The 19,888-nt window shown below is 37.6% G+C and overlaps 1 protein-coding gene across 4 annotated transcripts in view; it reads right to left on the reverse strand.

The window, feature by feature from the left end:
* Positions 1–7,558: 7,558 nt before the first annotated feature.
* The window catches only part of DYNC1I1 (dynein cytoplasmic 1 intermediate chain 1), a 299,135-nt gene continuing 286,805 nt past the window's right edge, over positions 7,559–19,888 (reverse strand). For all 4 annotated transcript variants that reach the window (XM_012757075.2, XM_012757068.2, XM_012757076.2 and 1 more), the window contains one exon: positions 7,559–8,519. In XM_012757075.2, coding sequence (XP_012612529.1) covers positions 8,409–8,519 — 111 coding nt within the window. In that variant the 3' untranslated portion in view covers positions 7,559–8,408. The remainder of the gene's footprint in view (positions 8,520–19,888) is intronic.

Consider the following 19,888-nt stretch of genomic DNA (forward strand, 5'->3'; position numbering starts at 1 on the left):
ATTTCACTCTTTCACCCAGGCTGGAGTGCAGTGGCATGATCATAGCTCATTGTAACCTCTAATTCCTGGGCTCAAGCAGTCCTCCTGCCTCAGCCTCCCAAATAGCTAGACTACAGTTGTATGCCTCTACAGCTGGCTAAATTTTTTGTTTTTGTAGAGATGCAGGGTATAAGCTACCATGCCCTGCTGAAAAATCAAAATCAGTCTTAACTATTAGCTCATTACATACACAAAAATTAACTTAAGACCCATTATAGACCTAAATGTAAAAACTAAAACAATAGAATGTCCAGAAGAAAACATAAGACAGGCCAGGCATGGTGGCTCACACCTGTAATCCTAGCACTCTGGAGGACAAGGTGGAAAGACCACTTGAGGTCAGGAGTTCAAGACCAGCCTGAACAAGAGCCAAACCCCATCTCTACTAAAAATAGAAAAAATTAGCTGGACATAGTGGTGCATGCCTATAGTCCTGGCTACTTGGAGGCTGAGGAAGGAGGGTCACTTGAGCCCAGGAGTTTGAGGTTGCTGTGAGCTAGGTTGATGTCACAGCACTCTAGCCCAGGTGACAAAGCAAGACTCTGTCTAAAAAAAGAAGAAAAGGAAAGAAAGAGAGAGAAAGAAAGAAAGAAAGAATAAGATAGTATTTTTGTGATCTGTGACAGACAAAAATTTACTAGAAAGGGTTGTAAAATATCAAGTATAAATGATAAAAATTCATAAATTAGACCAGCAAAATCTAAAATTTTTACAAATCAAAATATTCTATTAAATGAAATTCTAAGCCATAAACTGGGGAAAATATTTGTAACACATATCTGACAAAGGAATTATACTCAGAATATATAAAAAATTCTGTAAATTAATAATACAAATATTATGATCTTATTTATAATAAAAAGAAATAACTTTTAAGTGGCCAAAATACTTGAACAGGTATTTCACAGAAGAAGATATACTATAATATACAAAAATGGTCAATAAACACATGAAAAGGTGCTCAGAATTATTAGTCATCGAGCATATGCAAACTAAAACCACAGCTGGATACCATTTCATACTCATCAGAATGGCCAAAATTAAAAAGACCGATAAATACCAAATATCAGAGAAGCTGTGGAATAATTAGAACACTGATGCTTTGTTAATGGGAATGCAAAATGGCACAACTATTATACTTTGCAAACTCCTTTGAAGTTTCTAAATTGAACAGATTTGCAATATGATCCAGAAATTCCACTCATAATATTTATCTAAGAAAACATACACTTATAAAAAGAAATGTACAAAAATATTCATATTGATGTTTGATAAAAATGCCTAAAAGTGAAAAGAGCACTAATGCCCAACTAGTGAATAAATAAACACATAGCAATATAATTGTAAAATGAAATACTAGTCAGCAATGAAAAGGAACATATTACTGAAACACTCGGCACGTGAATGGAATGAATGTCAGAAAAACTTACATTGAGCAAAAGAATCCAGACATAAAATAAGACATATTGTATGATTTCACTTATAAAGTTGAAGAATGGGTAAAACCAATTTATTTTTATAGAAATCAGAAGAATGGCTGCTGGAAAGGGCCAGGAGAGAGAACTTTTAGTGCTAAATAAAATGTTCAGTATCTTGTTTTGTGTGGTGGTTATGTGAGTGTACATAATTGTTTCAAACTTGTTGAACCAAACACTTAATACCTATGCATTTGACTGTGTTTAAGTCACACCCCAATGAAAATTCAAAGCTTATACTTCTCATTTTAATTCTACCTATAATTTTTAACTCTCTTTTCTCAGTCCACTCCCTGATGGGGAATATCCAGTGCTTTTAAACTCATCTTCTGTTGCTGTTGTTATCATTTTAAACTATGGCTTTTTCATATTGACATTGACCTTAGGCCTTCAGGGAACTTGCTACTTTCACACATAAAAAGTTAATTGAAAAATCATTTGTCATAAGAATGGCCTTAACTATATTAAAGGTGGAATTTTAAAATATGTACATGAGGGTTTATAAACTCAATGCTTTCAGCATTTCAGAGAGAAGAAATATTTAGTGCAAAGGCCCTATGGTTGGCTGAGCTTGTTGTGTCAAAGGAAGAGGGGGCAAAGAGAGTAGTTTGGGTGGATAATTAAAGATTAGCATACGAGGGTATAAAATCAGAGAGGAAGTTATGTGGGCGACTCTGAGGATTTTGATTATTACTGCAAGTGTTGAGAGAGCCATTGTGGGCTGTGAGTGGAGAAGTTCAACGTTCTAACATCACGCAGGTGGTTTTATTGAGAAGAGACTGAGGGGCTCAAAGGTGGAAGCAGGGAGACCATTTAGGAGGCTACTGCAAGAATCATAACAGATATGATGATGGCTTGAGCTAGGTTAGTGACATGGATACATACAGATTTAGCTCCAGCCACCTCTCCTTCCACACAAAGGGGTTGACTGGGTGCACAACTCACAGCTCTGTCCATTGAGAAGAGTTTCTATCCTTCAAAGTTACCCCGAATGGCTATCACGTAGCTGTCACCCATTTCCAACTGTCACCCACAAACTGAGCCAACCCCATTGTAAACCAAGCTCTCCCCTTTTCCTCCCCTTTCAGTTGATCATAGAGAAGCCACCCTCTCCACATATGACTGTAGGGGTGTGGGAAATCCTGTTGGGTGACATTGGGCTTCCTTGCAGCTTACTTACTCCCTCTGTTTCTGTGTGTCTCGATGCACAATTTCCATTTTACAAGGGCTTTCTTCTAGGTCTGTCCAACTTTATAACTTGGTGGGGCTGACAGGGCCCAACTTATAATGGGCTATTTGGCTGCATGGTAAGTTTGTGTCCCATGGTGAAGAACTCTGTTTCTACCAGGACCCAGTAACATGTCAGGTGCTGTTTTTTTCTACAGATGATATGGCCTTCTCCTAGAATCCCATGGGCCACTGCTGTAATTTTCCTACTGGAACTCGCCATAAGCCCCATGCCACATCTCTTCCCACCATTGACACCTCCAATATCATAGTCTCTACTGGTTGTATGGGCCACGCAGCAGAGCTCCTTGCACCACATTTGGACCTGCTGCAGAGTCCATTTCTATTCTGAGCCCCACCCAGAGCCTTGCATGGCCAGAGCGGTATCCTTAGATATGGAAAGTGCTAACTTCATAACCCGGAGAGTCCTACTAGGTATTATGCTTTCTTCTTTATGTGAGGGATTCTAAGCTTCAGCAGTTTGCCTTTTACTTTGGAGAGCATAGCACTGCATGCTCCTAACTATTGGGGGGATTCCAAAAAACTCCAGACGTAGCAGGTCCTCAACTCTTCCTTGAATTTATTTCCTGTGCTCTGGAGCACATATATCTTACCAAGACTTTGGGGGCATTAGTTAACTCTTGCTTATTCTGCCTAATCAAGGTGAAGCCATTGATACAATGGATCAGTGTAATGTTCTGTGGATATTTAGGCAGTCCAGACCTCTTCGGAGGATTGCAGAGGGGAAGAGAGTAGCATATTCCGGAGGCAAAATTGTGAATGAATATTTTTCTTCCTGCATGAGTGCAAACTATTTCTGATCTTATGCAGTTGAAACGAAAAAGAATGAATTCATCAATCAATGGCCACACACCATGTACCAGAGGCCTTATTGATCTGTCCCAGGGATGATACGACATCTAGCATAGCAGCTGTGATCAGTGATCCTACTTGGTTGAGCTTGCTGTGCTCATCATTATTCTCCAAGATCCATTTAATTTATAAACGGGCCAGATGGGTGTATTAAAAGGATATATCTTAGGGACCACTATTCCACATCTTTTAGGCTTTTAAGAGTGGCACCACCATCCTCCTACCCCGACCCTGAGATGTAATATTTGTAACTTACTATCTTGGCAGGGGGAGGTGGGAATGTGGCAGTTTCAGAGATCTTTACTTGGCCTTCCCTTCTGGGAGAGCTCCTACCCCAGAGGCCAGGCACCTGACACAAGCCTGTCAGTTCTGATCGCACACTCAGGGGTTAGGGAAATAGCCACCGTGAGGTTCCATAGACCCAGTGAGCCCACTGCGGCTTAGACTTGACTAAAGGCTGCCTCTGAGACTTTAGTAAAGACCCCATTGTATTAATATTACCTTATCACCATAAGCCACCACTCTAATGGAGTTTCTGTGTCAACTAAGATCCACATTGTTTATTGACTGTTGTATCCAATAGTCTTCAAATATATGGATTTTTCTCTCTGCATTTTATGTTCACCTGAATAAATGACCACAAGTCCCTTTGGGGAAGGGCTGGGGAGATCACCATGGGGTATGTTTGCAACGGCATCCTTCCTCATAACAACCCAGCACATCTTCAGTCAATGGGTTCTGGATTGGAAAATTGGCTCAGGTCTACACAGTGACCAGAGGGATGTGACTTATTGAGGAAACAGTCATCAGCCTCCCGCTCCTCCATTCTTGCTTTTATGTTTTTGGCCATAGATGTTAAGCACCATCCTTTTTGGCTGCCTGTCTATTTTGCCCCTAGGGATGCCATGTTCTATTCATTATTCCCCAAATTTCCTATGGGTGAAGCCTCCTTGGCCACCCCTCAAATCTAGCTGGTCATTACTGTAATTGTGGCTTCCTGACTCCTGGTGGTTAACTGCCACCAAATAGCCACTATCACTCTGGGCTCCCAATCGTCCCCCTGGATACTAACAAGTCCCACTCTGTGATTGCCACTCCTACCCTCAGCCCTGGGCTGCTGAGGAAAGCCACCACAAAACTTCCTAGAGAGGCTTTTTATGCCTGTGTTACCAGCTCATTGCTAATGGCTTTGGTGAAAGGTGTCTGCTCTGGCAGTTCCTATGTAATGTAACCCTTGGGTGTGTCATCTGGCCTTAAATGACACATCTATCCTAACATATCCATTGCCCTCATCTTTATTCCTTCCTGTGCTATCAACTGTGGCAACTCAGGCATAAGAAAATGTAGGCTACATCTTTTTCAGACTTCTAAGAGCCACTCTATCCCCTAGGGTCCTTGCCAGAGTATAAAATCACATATCGCCTACCCTTCCCCTCCAAAACCCCTCAAAGTCAATGAACTCTTCCTTATCAAATGTGCATTCTGGGCCCCTTGATCAAATACCTCCAAATCCAACCCCAGTGCTACTCCCCTGGCTCCTAATGAATGATACATGCTAATTCTTGCGATTCTTTTGATGTATAATCTCTTTATTCTCTTATCAGTCCTAGCACATCCCAGCTAGGTTTTGCAGGAGAGTCATCAGACAATGATGTTGGTTGGACAACAAGAAGGAAAGAGGGAAATATAGGGGGAGAAAGGAAGGAAGGATGGTTGGCTGGGTAGTCTTAGATTGCACCACAATTCTAAGAAAGTTTTAGCAATGCTGACAGGGAGTCCTTGAGCCAAAGTTACCTCAGAGAAGTTTTGTGCCTCCAAGGTATAGGCCTACCTTAGTATCTCTGCCATACTTGATCTTGGCTGGGAACAGCCAGTGGGAAGCATGGCCTTGGTCAAATAATGGTGATGGATTTCAAAGCAAAGCAGCTGAAGCTGTCAGTCAATTATGTTCTCTGCAATAGGGATCTGAGAGGCACATTTTCATGGCCACCACATTCTATGTGGCACATCAGCTGGGATGACTTGAATGGCTTTGGACTGCCTAGTATTTCTCTATCTACATGGCCCCTCCACGCCCAGCTTCTGTGTGGCCTGGAGGTCTGAGGGCAGTTGTACTTCTTACATAGTGGCTCAGACATCAGGAGTGAGTGTGCCAAGAGACCTAGAAGGAAGCTGTAATTCTTCTTATGCCTTGTTCAGGGCCATGAACTGAATGTGTATATTCCTTTCAGATTCATATGTTGAAGCCTAAATCCCCAATGTGATGATTTTTGGAGGTGGGGCTTTTGAGAGGTAATTATGTCACGAGGGTGGAGCCCTTATGAATAGAGTTAGTGTCCTTATAAGAAAAGATAGGAGAGAGACCATCTCTCTCTATATATACCACGTGAGGATACCATGAGAAGATTGCCACCTGCAAACAAGGAAGAATATCCTCACCAGACACTAGATTTTGTATTTCTTAGCCTCCAGAACTGTGAATTCTATAGTATTCTGTAATAGCAGCCTGAACTAAGATATCCTGTAAACCACATAGCATCACTTCCGCTGTATGCTATCAGTTACACAAGGTCAGCTGAGATTCAACATGGGACGGCACTACACAGGAATCGTGGACTATCCTGGAGCCCAGCCACCGCAGTGGGACACATGAGCACAGAAGCTCTTCATGTGCCTACTGCAAGTGCCTCGGGCCCTGAGCTCTTCACAGGCTTCACCCATTGAGTCATTACAAGTTTGGTCTATAATAACAACGTAAGGATTTTTGACTTATTCTCAGGTCCGGTAGGCTGTTTGTGAAACTTTTTCCCCTAGTACTTTTCATTGGATTTTTTTAAAAACCTATTTCAGATGCTCATTTTGTATCCATAAAATTTTAATTAGTGTTTACAAGGAATTTCAATATCTAGATACTGTAGGACTGCGGTCCCCAACCCCCAGGGCACTGACTGGTATTGGTCCAAGGCCTGTTAGGAACCGGGCTGCACAGCAGGAGGTGAGCAGTGGGTGAGTGAGCAAAGCTTCACCTGTATTTACAGCTGCTCCCCGTCACTCGCATCACCGGTAAGCTCCTCCTCCTCAGGTCAGCAATGGCATTGGATTCTCGTAGGAGCTCGAACCCTACTGTAAACTGGCCATGCGAGGGATCTAGGTCACACGCTCCTTATGAGGTTCTAATGCCTGATGATCTGAGGTGGAGCCGAGGCGGTGCTGCTGGTGCTGGGGAGCAGCAGCAAATGGAAATTATCATTAGCAGAGAAGTTTGCACAGCAAATATGCCTGAATCATCCCAAAACCATCCCTCCCACCCCAGTCCATGGAAAACTGTCTTCCATGCAATTGGTCCCTGGTGCCAAAAAAGGTTGGGGCACTTGGAGAAAAGTATACCATTGTTTCAAAAATAAAAGAAACGTTACAGTTCAAGGAATCCCTACCAACAAAGCACCAATGGAAATTCCCTTCCTGAAAAGCTGAAAGCCTGTCTTCAAATGTTTTTCATGTCTCAACCACTATTTATTTTCATTTTCTCTAGGCATGAAGTGACCTTTTGAAAAAAGCTTTATTAAAGTTGTTTATAGACATATTTCCTAGCCCAATAGTAATAAACATCATTTTCTGGTATAAATTTAAAAAAAAATAAATGTGTAGGACATTTGGTGTTTGTTCATCTTAATTCATCTTTCTAGTCCACCATTTGAAATTGTCATTGGGCAAGGGTGGCTTTGCTGAAAGAGACGAGGAGGAGCTTTCCAAAAATAACCACACACATACCCTCATAAAAATAAAACTAGAGGTCTTGGTTTAAGTCCAGCCAGGTTGACTGCTAAAATAAATTCATGATCAGTCTTTAACATGGCCCCAATGTACCTCTCCCACTCCTTGCCACAGCAGAATTCGAGTTAGACTTTCTCCAAGCAAAGGATTTACCCACACTGGTGCAGACCTGGTTTGGAATATTTTATTGGCAACACTGGTGTCATATTTAGGAACCACAGACTTTTGTCAGACTGTGTTAGTGTCAATGACAAGTATCAATGGTCAACTATATTTGAAATATTGTTAAAGTACCTAGAAATAATAGGCATTAAAATTCATTCCGTTCACTGCAACAAACCTCTAAAGATTTCATGTCTTCAGTGGAACTGGCATACTGTAATTGTTATTTGGAACTTAATGTAACCTCAACAGCAGCAGAGAGAATACAGTCCTCTCATTATGCACATGCTCTAGGATCGTTTATTTTAATGCTTTCAAATAAATATGTTCCATGCAGCACACTACAATAAATAAGGAACAGCAATGTTCTTCTAGTAAATCCATTCATAATGTGAGTCACCATGTAAAACACCACATCTCAAGTCTTTGGCCCTGTACCATGTCATGAGGCATACCACATCTGCACCCAATCATATCTGGCTTCATATGGATTTAATAGGACTACTCCAGAAGTGCATGTAAGCACAAATTTAACCAGAGGTTTCCAGCTATTAAATACAGCTACTAAGTAGTTAAAAGGCAACAACTAAACCCGTAAAAGTCCCCCCCACACACACACACACACTTCCATTTTGAGACAGAAATATAAAGATAGAAATGCTCTGGTGAATTTCAGGTCAGTGGAGAAAGCATGGCAGGATATAGTTGCAATACTTGGAGCAAAGCTGGCACAACATGGCACCCAACATGTTACGGCAACACTGATACTGAATGGACACGAAATACAATGGACTTGACCGCGGACGCTGAGCTTGAGGATGTGAAGGTGGGGGCTGCGGTGAGGGCAGCTCGTTTCTACTAGGTGGATATCTCCACAGTGCCCTCCTCCTCGCTGTCAGCTCTGTTAGCGCGAATCTCCACCAGGGTCCTGGCAAATCGGGTCCACTCATCATTGTGGGGGACTGCAAGCTGCAAAGCAAATTAATGGAGAAATGATAAACACGTTAGCTTTGGTGTCTGAAAGCCTTGACGCCTAAAAGACTGTTTCTCCCAAAGCAGAAGTTTCCCTTGGAATGCAGAGAACACCAAATATTCTTCTTCTTTGGAACGAGTAGAGCATGAGGTGTTGCTCTTAAACTAAGCACCCAAGAGAACCACGTCACGCTCAGAAGCAAAATCACTCACCAAATTTATAAGACTTTTAAAACCTATGTAACCTATACAAGTACAGGAGCCACATTAAAGCACTTTTAGTAATGAAAATTCTTCATAAGACCAGACTTACAATGAACACAGCAAATAAAACTGCACTATTGACCAAGACTTTAAAATAAATGTAGTATTTTCTTTCTAGTCGATGCGATTGATTCTTTTCCTGAAGTATTGTTAATGTGTCAATACACATGGCAAAAGAATAGTTTACATATGCAAAGAAATCTTCCTACTAGGAAAGAGTGCTTGGGTTTTTTCAGCAAGATTTATATGATGATAGAATGATGAATAATAGTACTAGTAATGGTAGCTAACTCTGTTCTAACTACTTACAAGTATTAACTCATTCCTCACAACAATCCTATGTAGGGTAAATTAATTTCAATTTACAGCAGAAGAAATTTAGGCAGAGAAAGATTAAATAATCTTGCTAAAGTTGCAGACCTAGCAAATATCAGTGCCAATGTAATCTGGTTCCAGTGTTTGTATCCTTAGCCAGTGTGCTATACTGATTTGCCAAAAGGGGGGATTTATAAAATTTCCAGAATAATATTTACTTCTTTTTACAATTCAGTAAATAGGAAATTAACCCCCCAAGGCAAACTGAATGTATGAATTTTTGTTAGCTGTTTTAAAGGATAATGATTTCTCTACATAGCATCCAAAAATTGAATTGTGTAAAGATATCATGCAAGTGTTTGAAATAGAAAAAAAATTATTTGAAGATGAGAAACAAGATTGTGCAGAATTCTGAATGGTTTTCATATAGAATAAAATTGATTTAGACTTTAGAGCCATTTTCTTGAAGTTTTTATTCCGTAAGATGGTATAATTCATCTTATAGGTAGTAGTGCTACACATGATATCCACATATTCTATAAACATTAAGAACACACATTCAATCCAAGCAATACACATTTTTAAAAATAAAAAAAATGAAGCAAATAAATCTAAGTTTTGAGATCACATCTACAGCTAAAAAATTACTCAGAGCCAAACAAATAGAATTTAAAATGTTTATTACAAGGATGATATTCTCAGATACTATCTAAGAAAACTAATTGGAGAGTGACAATGTCATTATGCAAAGTATATCCTTGGGTGAGTGTTCTAGTACTCAGGTTAAATGTTTCAAGAATATAATTCTGGAAATGATATACTGGTAGGGGAAGTAAGCTCTTCAACTTATTTTGGGAAATGCAGTATCAATAAGAATTCTCATTTAGTCAGATGAATAAGTTTTTGAATGGTTAAATTCTTGTCTAGTTATTGAAATGAATCCAAATTTCTTTTTAGGCAATGACACAAGTTCACAATAGTATTGAATGACACTCAATCCATTTTGCCTACTCTGAGTTCTTTTCCTATATTCCACTATTCTTTATTTTTCTCTTCAATTTTAGGAAATACCGCACTGGGGAAATGAGGCCCCCAAAATAAATGATACAAAAGAGCTAACAAAAAGCATAAGGAGTAAAGGGTCGGATTACATTTATGTAAGAGAATAGGTTCACTATTTCTTTTCCCTCCTCCAACTGCTGACCAAGCCCTTCTAAGAAACACCAACAAAACAAAAGCCCACGAAGAGACAAAAGCCAAATCATAATAACACATTTATAACTTTTTCTCATATAAGGTGAGAATCAAGCTAAGGTAAAGTGCCCTAGAACTTTATATAACTTTGAATGTTGGAGAAAAAAGCAGTTCTTAACTAATAATACATAGTATGTTGCTCATAAAGAGCTCAGTTTGGTTCCCAAGGAGACAGCTATATTATTGGTTAACATGATGAAAATTTAAGTTAATATACCGTGCCTTCTGTAATGTTTCATTGATAGCAGTGTATAGAAACTATATACTAAAACAGAAAATAGGTAGATGTGTTTACATAGTTTCATGTGGTAGTAACGGCAACATTGTTAAGAAATGACCCTAGGAAAGGTTATGGAATATTAAAGTTTGAATATATGCCTTTACATACTTTATATACATTTACACATATAACTTTTTTGAAGAGTTAGATGTGCATATTTATATGGCATTAATGATACAGCATAAATAATTTATGCTATATAAAAGTGCACACCTAACCTCGAAAAATGAATTTTATCAAATATAAATGTGTCTGCTAAACAAACAAAAATAACCCAGCAACTTAACTATATTTGACCTTTTTAATGGGAGTAGGAGTAATAGTGCTATAATACAACACATGCCCTTAAAAATACAGATTTGTCCTCACAAAAGCTTTTACAATATTCTAAATGTATCTTGTCCTCTTTTTGATTCCCTAAAGTTTCATTTAAGTTGGCAAAATGTTGGTTTGTTTTTTAAAAAGAATTTGTTCTGCCAAGTCTTTTCCTCTTTATACTATCATAAATTTCACAGACATATTTATTTGCTTTGTTGACAAAAAAATTCTACAGTGGAACATGATAAGAACACAATTGCTTCTAGAAACTTGAAATAAACTTACCTACCTCATCCTATTACACTTTTTCATCTAGTTGACTTAAAAATAACCCAAGATGATTGTAATGTTAGATTTAGAAGGTGAACTGCAGACTGCCCCATTTTTAGAATTAAATATCACCATCAGGAAGCACTTTAAGTATAATCTTAGCTTGAATGTGTGAATGTGTATTCACAGGCTATTTCCACACCCAAAGTAATAATTTTTGGCATTTGAATTACTTGTAGGTAAGACCAAACAGGTGTTCTAAAAAACTGGAAGGCCACTCTTTCCACTTTACATCTATGGCTGTAAACATCATCTGTTTGGACAGAACTGTCCTTTTTATTCTTGGCAATTCCTTGCTCTTCTTACATAGTACTCTCTGATTAGAAATGGCTAGAAAGAAGGCTAAGGAGCATAAACGCATTTAAGATTTTCTCTAGGAGACCTGTAATCCAATAATACCTTACTCGTGAAATAGGAAAAATCTTTGTTCATGTTTCTGAGTTAAAGAATAAGACTGCTGTCTCGTCCTAACTTGCATATAAATGTATTCAATACTTATTCAATCACCATTGATTGAACACCAATTATATGCCAGGTACTGTGTTTGAATTAAAGATATAGTGGCGAATCATTTTGGAATATGATGACTACAAAATACAGATGAAAATTAATGATCATGTTTTTGTAGATCAACATGTGTGAATACGGGCATAGATTTTTTAAAAAAAAATCTTCACTAACGTTCCAAAAATGAACAGTCTAAAATTTACCTTCTTACAGTGACAAGCGTAACATTTACTGGTATCTGTTGTGTGTCAAGCAAGTAGCAGGGAAGCAAATGGCATTTTAATAACATTGCCTTAGCATCTCTTCGAGTTTCCATCAAGGCACTAGAGGCTAAATCTAGAACATGACTATGGATTTATTTCCCCTGAATGTAACAGTTTAGAATAATTTCCAAACAATTTACATTGACGATAGGGAAAAAGATTCACATGTTTCTTATGGCAATGCATTATTTCAATCAATTAAAAAATATATGAGAAGCAATGTGAAGAAAATAGTCTGTAGTTAAATCAAGGAAATACCATAAAAGAGGGGCTCAAAAATGTCCCAGTATTGTTCTGAATCAAAGTGGATTTGGAAACATTTTCCCCCTTCAGATTTATCTGCTGAAGTCCCCATCATAGGTTAGGGATGGCTCAGATAGTCCCACTGCTTCATAGACAGAATTCACAAATAGCTGCTCCATCCCTTGTTAGATGAAACTGTTTTCTAATTTTTTGCTAACCATATAAAGCATTTTGATGCCAAAAGAACTCAGGGCTCTGATTCCTGAGATAATAAAATCTTAACTCTAAGAGTAATCACCTTTTATAAATACTGTATGTTCCTACTTTTACAGCTGAGGGAACTAAGGCCAAAGGTAGTTCTTGAGGTAGCAATTTGGCCATAAGGAGGAGGTAAAATGAACCTCAGATTTGGACAAGAGACTTAAGTCCTACTCTCATCTCGGTTGCTGGCAATGGCCAGGCACTCATTGCTGCAATTGTAAAATGGGGATGATGGGATGTCTGACCTAACTGTTAATAGAGATGTGGAGAGATGAGAAAGGTAATCTAAGTGAAGAAAGTACTATGGGTCCATCATGGAATAGCCATGCATTCTTTTTCTTTAAATTGTTAGTCAAATTGAACAGGCTCCTAAAAATGATCTGTATGAGGCGTACATATCCATTCTACAGCATTTTTCTGGTTCAAAAAAATTTTTTTTTCATGAATTAATTCTGATTGGTATGTGAGAATGTTGAGGAACAGGGTGTAGACCTTTCTCTAACTGGTAGGGAAGGGAAGTGCAGGGAGCTAAATGATTTGCTAAAGACCACATAACTTTCACCCCATGATGTGGAGCAGTTAGGAGCCTCACCCTTTTAAGAAATGCCAGCATTCCGGGGCAGAATGGCGGCCAGTAATGTGTTTTGAATCACCTGCTAAAAGATTCTAAAGATTGTTTTTAATCTTCTAAGATTCTTGGGAGGAGAAAGGTCAAAAATAAAAAGCAAAAGTGCAAAAGTTGTGGGAAGATTCATGAAAATGTATCATTTTAGCCTCCCTGTTCCCCGCCCCCGCACTATTTCTGAGACCACATCCTGGACCTGTCCCCTCCTCTCTGGCTGAGTGGGCTAGTGGCTGCCTGTGGACCCTGCCCCTCCCCACCCCAAACTCATCAGTCTAACTGGTTGTCTTGCCTGGGCATCCCGTGACCTTAAAGGAAGGCACAGATTGTGGAGTAATGACATTTTGAGAACAGAAAAAGGTAGACTTTTTCTACCTCAGGCACCAGCCAGATCATAGTTTCTCTCCCAGTTTTGCCACTCACTTGCTGTGTGTCTTTAGAAAAGGCATGGTTTTAACGTCTCTGATCTTTACTTCATCATTTACGGGAAAGGACTTATTAAACCCCTCTTCTAGAACTATTATGAATATTAAATAAGACAAAAAATATAATGAGCTTAGCATAGTACTTGGCACACTATATAAACCCTGAATAAAGTTCCTACTTTTTCTTCTTAATGTTTATTCCCCTCTCTTCTAATTTTTTTCTTATTTTCTTTCTTCCATTTTCATTTTACCTATATTGAGCTTTTTTTTTTATAAGTTTACCTTATATTTTATCACATTTTTTTCCTTAAAGTCTCACACAAATTATTTCCTAAATAGTCATACTTTTAATAACAGCTAACTTTCATGAGCTGGAGGCAGGGAAAGAGCTCCTTCAGATCATAAGAAAAATTTTGTCAGAGTTATTTTTTGTTGTGCATTTAAAAATCAAAGTTAAAATATAATCATTCCTTGTAAGTATACACATACATACACCCATATATAGACATCCTCATACATATTTTTTCACATACGACCAGTACATCCTAATCCAGCTATTTCCTTGTTGTGGCACTTTCTACTGTGGGATTCTACATTTTTACCTCAAGTTGTAAAGATCTGTAACTGCTGAATTGTAACTGTTGAGCATGCTGTTATAAAAATCAAATAACTTTTTATAACCAGGGTTAAACACACAAATATCATTCATGTGTCCCTTTTTATAAGCACATGGCTAATAACCATTTTGAAAGTCCTCAGTCAAACTTCCCTCACTTTTTAGTATTTTTTAAGGGTTTATAGTACCTAGCAGCTGATTTTAAGTAGCTGCATTCTCTGCAGTAACTTCTACCAGCCCAGTGCAATATTTTTTATGGTAAAAATATCTGTCTTGGGCATTGCTTAATTTAGTTTTTTTTTTAAAGAAATCTTGGATAATTAAGACATTAGAAAAGCACTCAGTAATTTCAGTTTGGTTTCTCAGATACATTAAGCATGGCAAACAAATTAAGTGAGCAGGACTCTAGGTTTCAAGAGAAATATTCCATGGATGTGTGTGGTTCATCAGCATTAAACAAAAGCGTGTGGGACTATTTTGTTAACCACTGATTCCAAACAGATACGCGGCAATTCATCTCTTGTATTAATCTAAAAAAATAAAAAAAGTTTTCTGTTCAAAAGATATCTTACAAATTATCTTTCCACTTTAATACACATTATTTTTCATGCTTTACAGAAACCAGGGAAATGTACGCCGGTTTTCACAGAACGACTGCTAAATCCCTCTAAGCTCTCAAAGCTTTTTCAAAAAGTACAATTATAATAGCACCCAAATTCAGGAGATTGTTGACTTACTGGTATACAAATACGCATTTGTGTTCAGAGGAAGCCTGTGTTTTTTAGGACAATTCCCTCTGCCACACACACAGATGGAAGCAAAGTGGGAGGTAATGAGCAACGAAACACCCACTGAACGAGCAAGCATACCCGCTTCGCGTAAATACAGCTCCACTGTATTTAACTCTCAGGAGAGTCTAGCATCACTGCTAACAGTGGATGAAACCACGGGCCAGAATTCCAAGCCGGAATGTAGTATACAGAGGGTGTAAGTATACTACTACAGAGTTCTACCACAGAAAGATACACTGTGTGTAATTTAGTATTTAGAGCAGTTCCAGAGAAGTTGAAAAAGTCAAGACTTACATTAGTCTCTGCTCTGCAGAGTCTGCTATTACCAGTCAACTGGTTAAAATTTCTGTGAAATTTAGTAGCATTCTAACCTATCAAAGTTGGATGATATCTGACTATTTTTGAATTTCTTTTTATCTGAAAATCCCATCTAAGACAACCCTCATCCGCCGGCGAAGCCCGAGACCTCCCCGCTGAAGGTCTCTTCCCTGTATCCTTAAATGAGTGGTTTATTTTTACTGCACGTTTCTTAGAACAACACTTTTAAAAAAATCCATTACCACCTAATTAAGGAAAGAAATAAAAGAAGAACATAAAAGTCAAAGTAAATAGTAACAAATATGGGTCTATATCAATTTCAATAAGCCAGCAAATATGGAAGGAAACCATTTATTTTAAATGCTATCTTAAGAGATTAGCATTGCAAAAATATTCTTTTTCATGTTAAAATTGAGCATTATAGGAAGCATGACAAAATGCTGAAGGTTTTTACCAGTGGTGGGAAAAAAACCCCAACAAACAGCTGAAGAAGAAAGAGTTAATTTACTGAGGCCTAAAGATGGATGGCCTTGCTCACATTTGTATTAAAATCTTATCAACATCTTTCTTTGGAGATCTTTTAGCATTATTTTTTCACCCCTACTATTTGGAACAATCCATTTCTCTGTCCAAAAGATGGAGAAAATGCTAAAAACATTGGCCAATGGGCAATAATGGAAAATAAACTTTCTAAACGTCAATTACTTCTTTTTCCATAACACAAAAGATCAAGAAAATGGCAGGAAAAAGAGAAAGCATGTCCGACTCAAGTGGATCTGTCATATTAGCTGACTAAACATATATCCTTTCTCTTCCTGATATTATTAACGATAGGTTTTTCTAATAAATTCTTAGCAACCACTGTGTCTAAGCAGTTTTGACAAAAAGAAGGCTTATTGCTAAACACCTTAAAAACATTTACCAAGGTAATAAAAGAAATGTCATTCCCTCCTACTGAATGTTTGGGCACAAAAGAGGTATTTTTATAACGCAGTTCATGATTTACCATATCTATAGTGTCCAAAAAAAGCACAATGAAAAGGAAGCATTTTTCCAGTGGTTTGACAACTGTTTGAATCAACTGTTATACTTTCATTACACTAGTGGCCAATTGCTCACTTTTAAAAGCACAGGAGGGGAGGGAAACTGGGACAGAGACTGCAGAAGAAGGATAAGCACTCCTTTCTAAACATATTTTCTAAATATCCTTTTCTGTGCCAATATAGTGAACTAAATTTTTTCCTGTCCATCATTCTGGAGCCAACTTGGAGGCTGCATCTTAAATGCTTTATACAATTAAGCTTTCCCTTAATTTTTCCTCAAATTTTCACACATGAATCATTCATTCCACCCACCAAGTATTAACTGAGTGCCTATTATGTGCCAGGCATTATGCTAGACTGGGTTATCCTGTTCTATCAGATAGCTGTTGAGTATCCACTTTGTGTAGATTTCTGTGGAAGTGGCGCTCCAAAGGTTAGAAAGAACCTACTGAGGAACGGGATAACCAAAGGAGGGTTGCCAACCCGAATTTTTTTTTTTTTTCTGTCAAAAGGATAGCTGGTCTTTATGATATTAGAAGGTGTTCACTTTCTTATTTATTTATCAAAATTTTTTTCATTATGTTCTCTTTCTAAGGGATCTTAATACTGAGACCAATAAACATGAAAGATTTAATAGAAATATTGAGAAACTCTCGGTTGGCCATTAGGAGAAAGGTCTTAGGAAGGGGCCACCGATCAGTTTTACCTACAAGCTTAAAAGTAATTGTGCAATCTTATATTTTCCTGGTTAGAGCTGGAACCCATACTACTAAGTGAAGTATCCCAAGAATGGAGAAACAAGCACCAGATATATTCTCCAGCAAACTGGTATTAACTGAGTAGCACCTAAGTGGACACATAGGTACTACAGTAATAGGGTATTGGGCAGGTGGGAGGGGGGAGGGGGCGGGTATATACATACATAATGAGTGAGATGTGCACCATCTGGGGGATGGTCATGATGGAGACCCAGACTTTTGGGGGGAGGGGGGGAAATGGGCATTTATTGAAACCTTAAAATCTGTACCCCCATAATATGCCGAAATAAAAAAAAAAAGTAATTGTGCAAAATTTCTTCTACAATGTTAGAAGATTAAGTATTCTTTACATCAGGGGTCCTCAAACTTTTTAAACAGAGGGCCAGTTCACTGTCCCTAAGACCGTTGGAGGGCCAGACTATAGTTTAAAAAAAACTATGAACAAATTCCTATGCACACTGCACATATCTTATTTTGAAGTGAAAAAACAAACGGGCGAAAATACTCCCATGTGGCCCATGGGCTGTAGTTTGAGGACGCCTACTTTACATGATCAGTATTTCATGTTTTACTATTTAAAAGATGTCATGATTGTTGGCATTCTCAAAATTTCATGTGAACTCTTCTTAATAGTGAAATATAATGATTCATTCACTGACTTACTTTGCAAGTCCAACCTACATGGCATATGAACATTTACACAGAAAACATGCATAAGCAGATATTTTATTGCATATTATATTTTAAAGATGCCAATTGTAGCACACATACTCATGTAAGAACTCCATTTCTATACAGGTCAGGGTTAACCTAGATTCACAGATGATTAGAGAAACTTCACACTCTGCTTTTAAACTGTGATTTGAGGCTAATGTTCTAAGCAGCAATTTTTCAAGATAAACTTAGCAGTTTTGAAATTCTAAAACTAAACACAATTTTGTCAGCCATGAAAAAATTAACACTATAATTAACAACTGCTTTAGAATCTAAACTGCTATTGAAGATGACAGTTTGAAACCAAAGAAGAATCATAAAAATGATTAATTATACAAACTGGTTCTTGTTTCAGAAGGTTTATATTCATGGGCCAATTATCACCAAAATGAGAATATATGAATTTCATTGAATTTTGCAAATTACTATGCACACATTAATTTAGTTTTTATAAAATTAGATATTAGGGCTTTCTTTTTATTTAATCAACTATTCCATAATACATAAAAGTCATAAGTATTTTCCTATCAATTCAGAAAAACAATTTCCTTGAGAAGATATTAATCCTATAAGTCCATTTTCATATACTAATGCTACCTGAATAAGCACACTATTTATATAATAATTAGTGCAATCACGGTCTTTTACATACATAATTACCAAAATGAAAGCCACTGATACTACATTCACTTTAAGATGAATAATTATAGCATTAATTGGAATTAATAGTGCCTTTTCTTTTATTTTTTAAATTAAGCACTTTTCCTAGAAGAAATGAAGTTAACGCTAAAATTAAAGTCATATGTTTTACCCAAATTATTTTATTTCAAATACACAATAATTTATTATGACCTAGAAATGAATTAATATGTTATTTTGAAGTGGCTTATTTTATGTAATTAAGTTTGTTAGCACCCCAATACAAATATGCTTTTGTGCTCTTAGATTTAACTCCACAGTCTTGTGGCTATCACACTGAAAATTCAGGTAAAAACTGAAAAGTCCAGTTGAAAATGTCAATGTTCTGTTCCTATGTAATCAACTGTCTAGAGATTATAGACAAGATCAGGTATTTGAATTTTCAGCTTTTACCTGGATGTTTGGCGTCATGGAAGAGTTTATGCCTAAGTCTTTTCTTTTCCATCGAGGGTAAACCAGAGGAAGTGTTTAGCATCGGCTACAGAAAATAATACTGTTTATCCACTGAAGAATACGCCAGTACTTGCAAAGGCCTTCAAGAATCTACCAAGTTATGGCCACACTCACTTAATGAGAAACACAAGTGTTCTGGACGATCACAAATGGACGTTGCTAGGCTGAGACCAACTCTGCTCATCTGGACGCTGCCACAGCTTAGCCTTGCAATCAGGTTTGCCTTGAGCAGGGGACAACAGCCTTTATGCAGCACAACAATTAAACTGGCTGATTTCAAATGCGGTTCTTTTTCATTAAGGAACTCTTGCTTGAATTAACCGCCACCCCAATCTCACTTTAACTTTCAATTTTGTGTTCTGCACACCCCTTTCCAGAAGGACGAGAGTTATTTTTAGAATCAAGGCACAGGCTTCTTAAGGAGAATTGATGTGGGCTCTATACTACTGGAAACACGCGAATTAGTTCTACGAAGTAAATAATTATTGCCTAAGTGTGACCCACTTAAAAATCATAATTGTATTATACTTATTTTGTGTCACTCAAGCCCTTTTGAACTCCCAGCACTTCCAGTTTTATCAGATGCTACTACATCGAACTGCTATTTAAAGTGCAAGAAAAATGGCTCATTGAATCTCTTTGCTTTTATTCTTATTCTTGCTAGCTATGAAAACCGTTTAGGCACTTATTAACAGTTCTTATGTATAATACCTTGGCCATCATTCTAAAGTATATTACTAGGTCATTTTTCCTGCTGGGATTACAAATAAACTTTTGACTTTAATTTTTCATTTCAGCTTTAAAATATATTCCAATGAACATTTAAATTCATGCTTTACTTTTTTAATCGTTACATCTGATCTCTCATATTAACCTGCATTTTTCCTTTTCA

The sequence above is a fragment of the Microcebus murinus genome, chromosome 9, assembly GCF_040939455.1.
Source record: "Microcebus murinus isolate Inina chromosome 9, M.murinus_Inina_mat1.0, whole genome shotgun sequence".
In the NCBI taxonomy this organism is placed as follows: Eukaryota; Metazoa; Chordata; class Mammalia; order Primates; family Cheirogaleidae; genus Microcebus; species Microcebus murinus.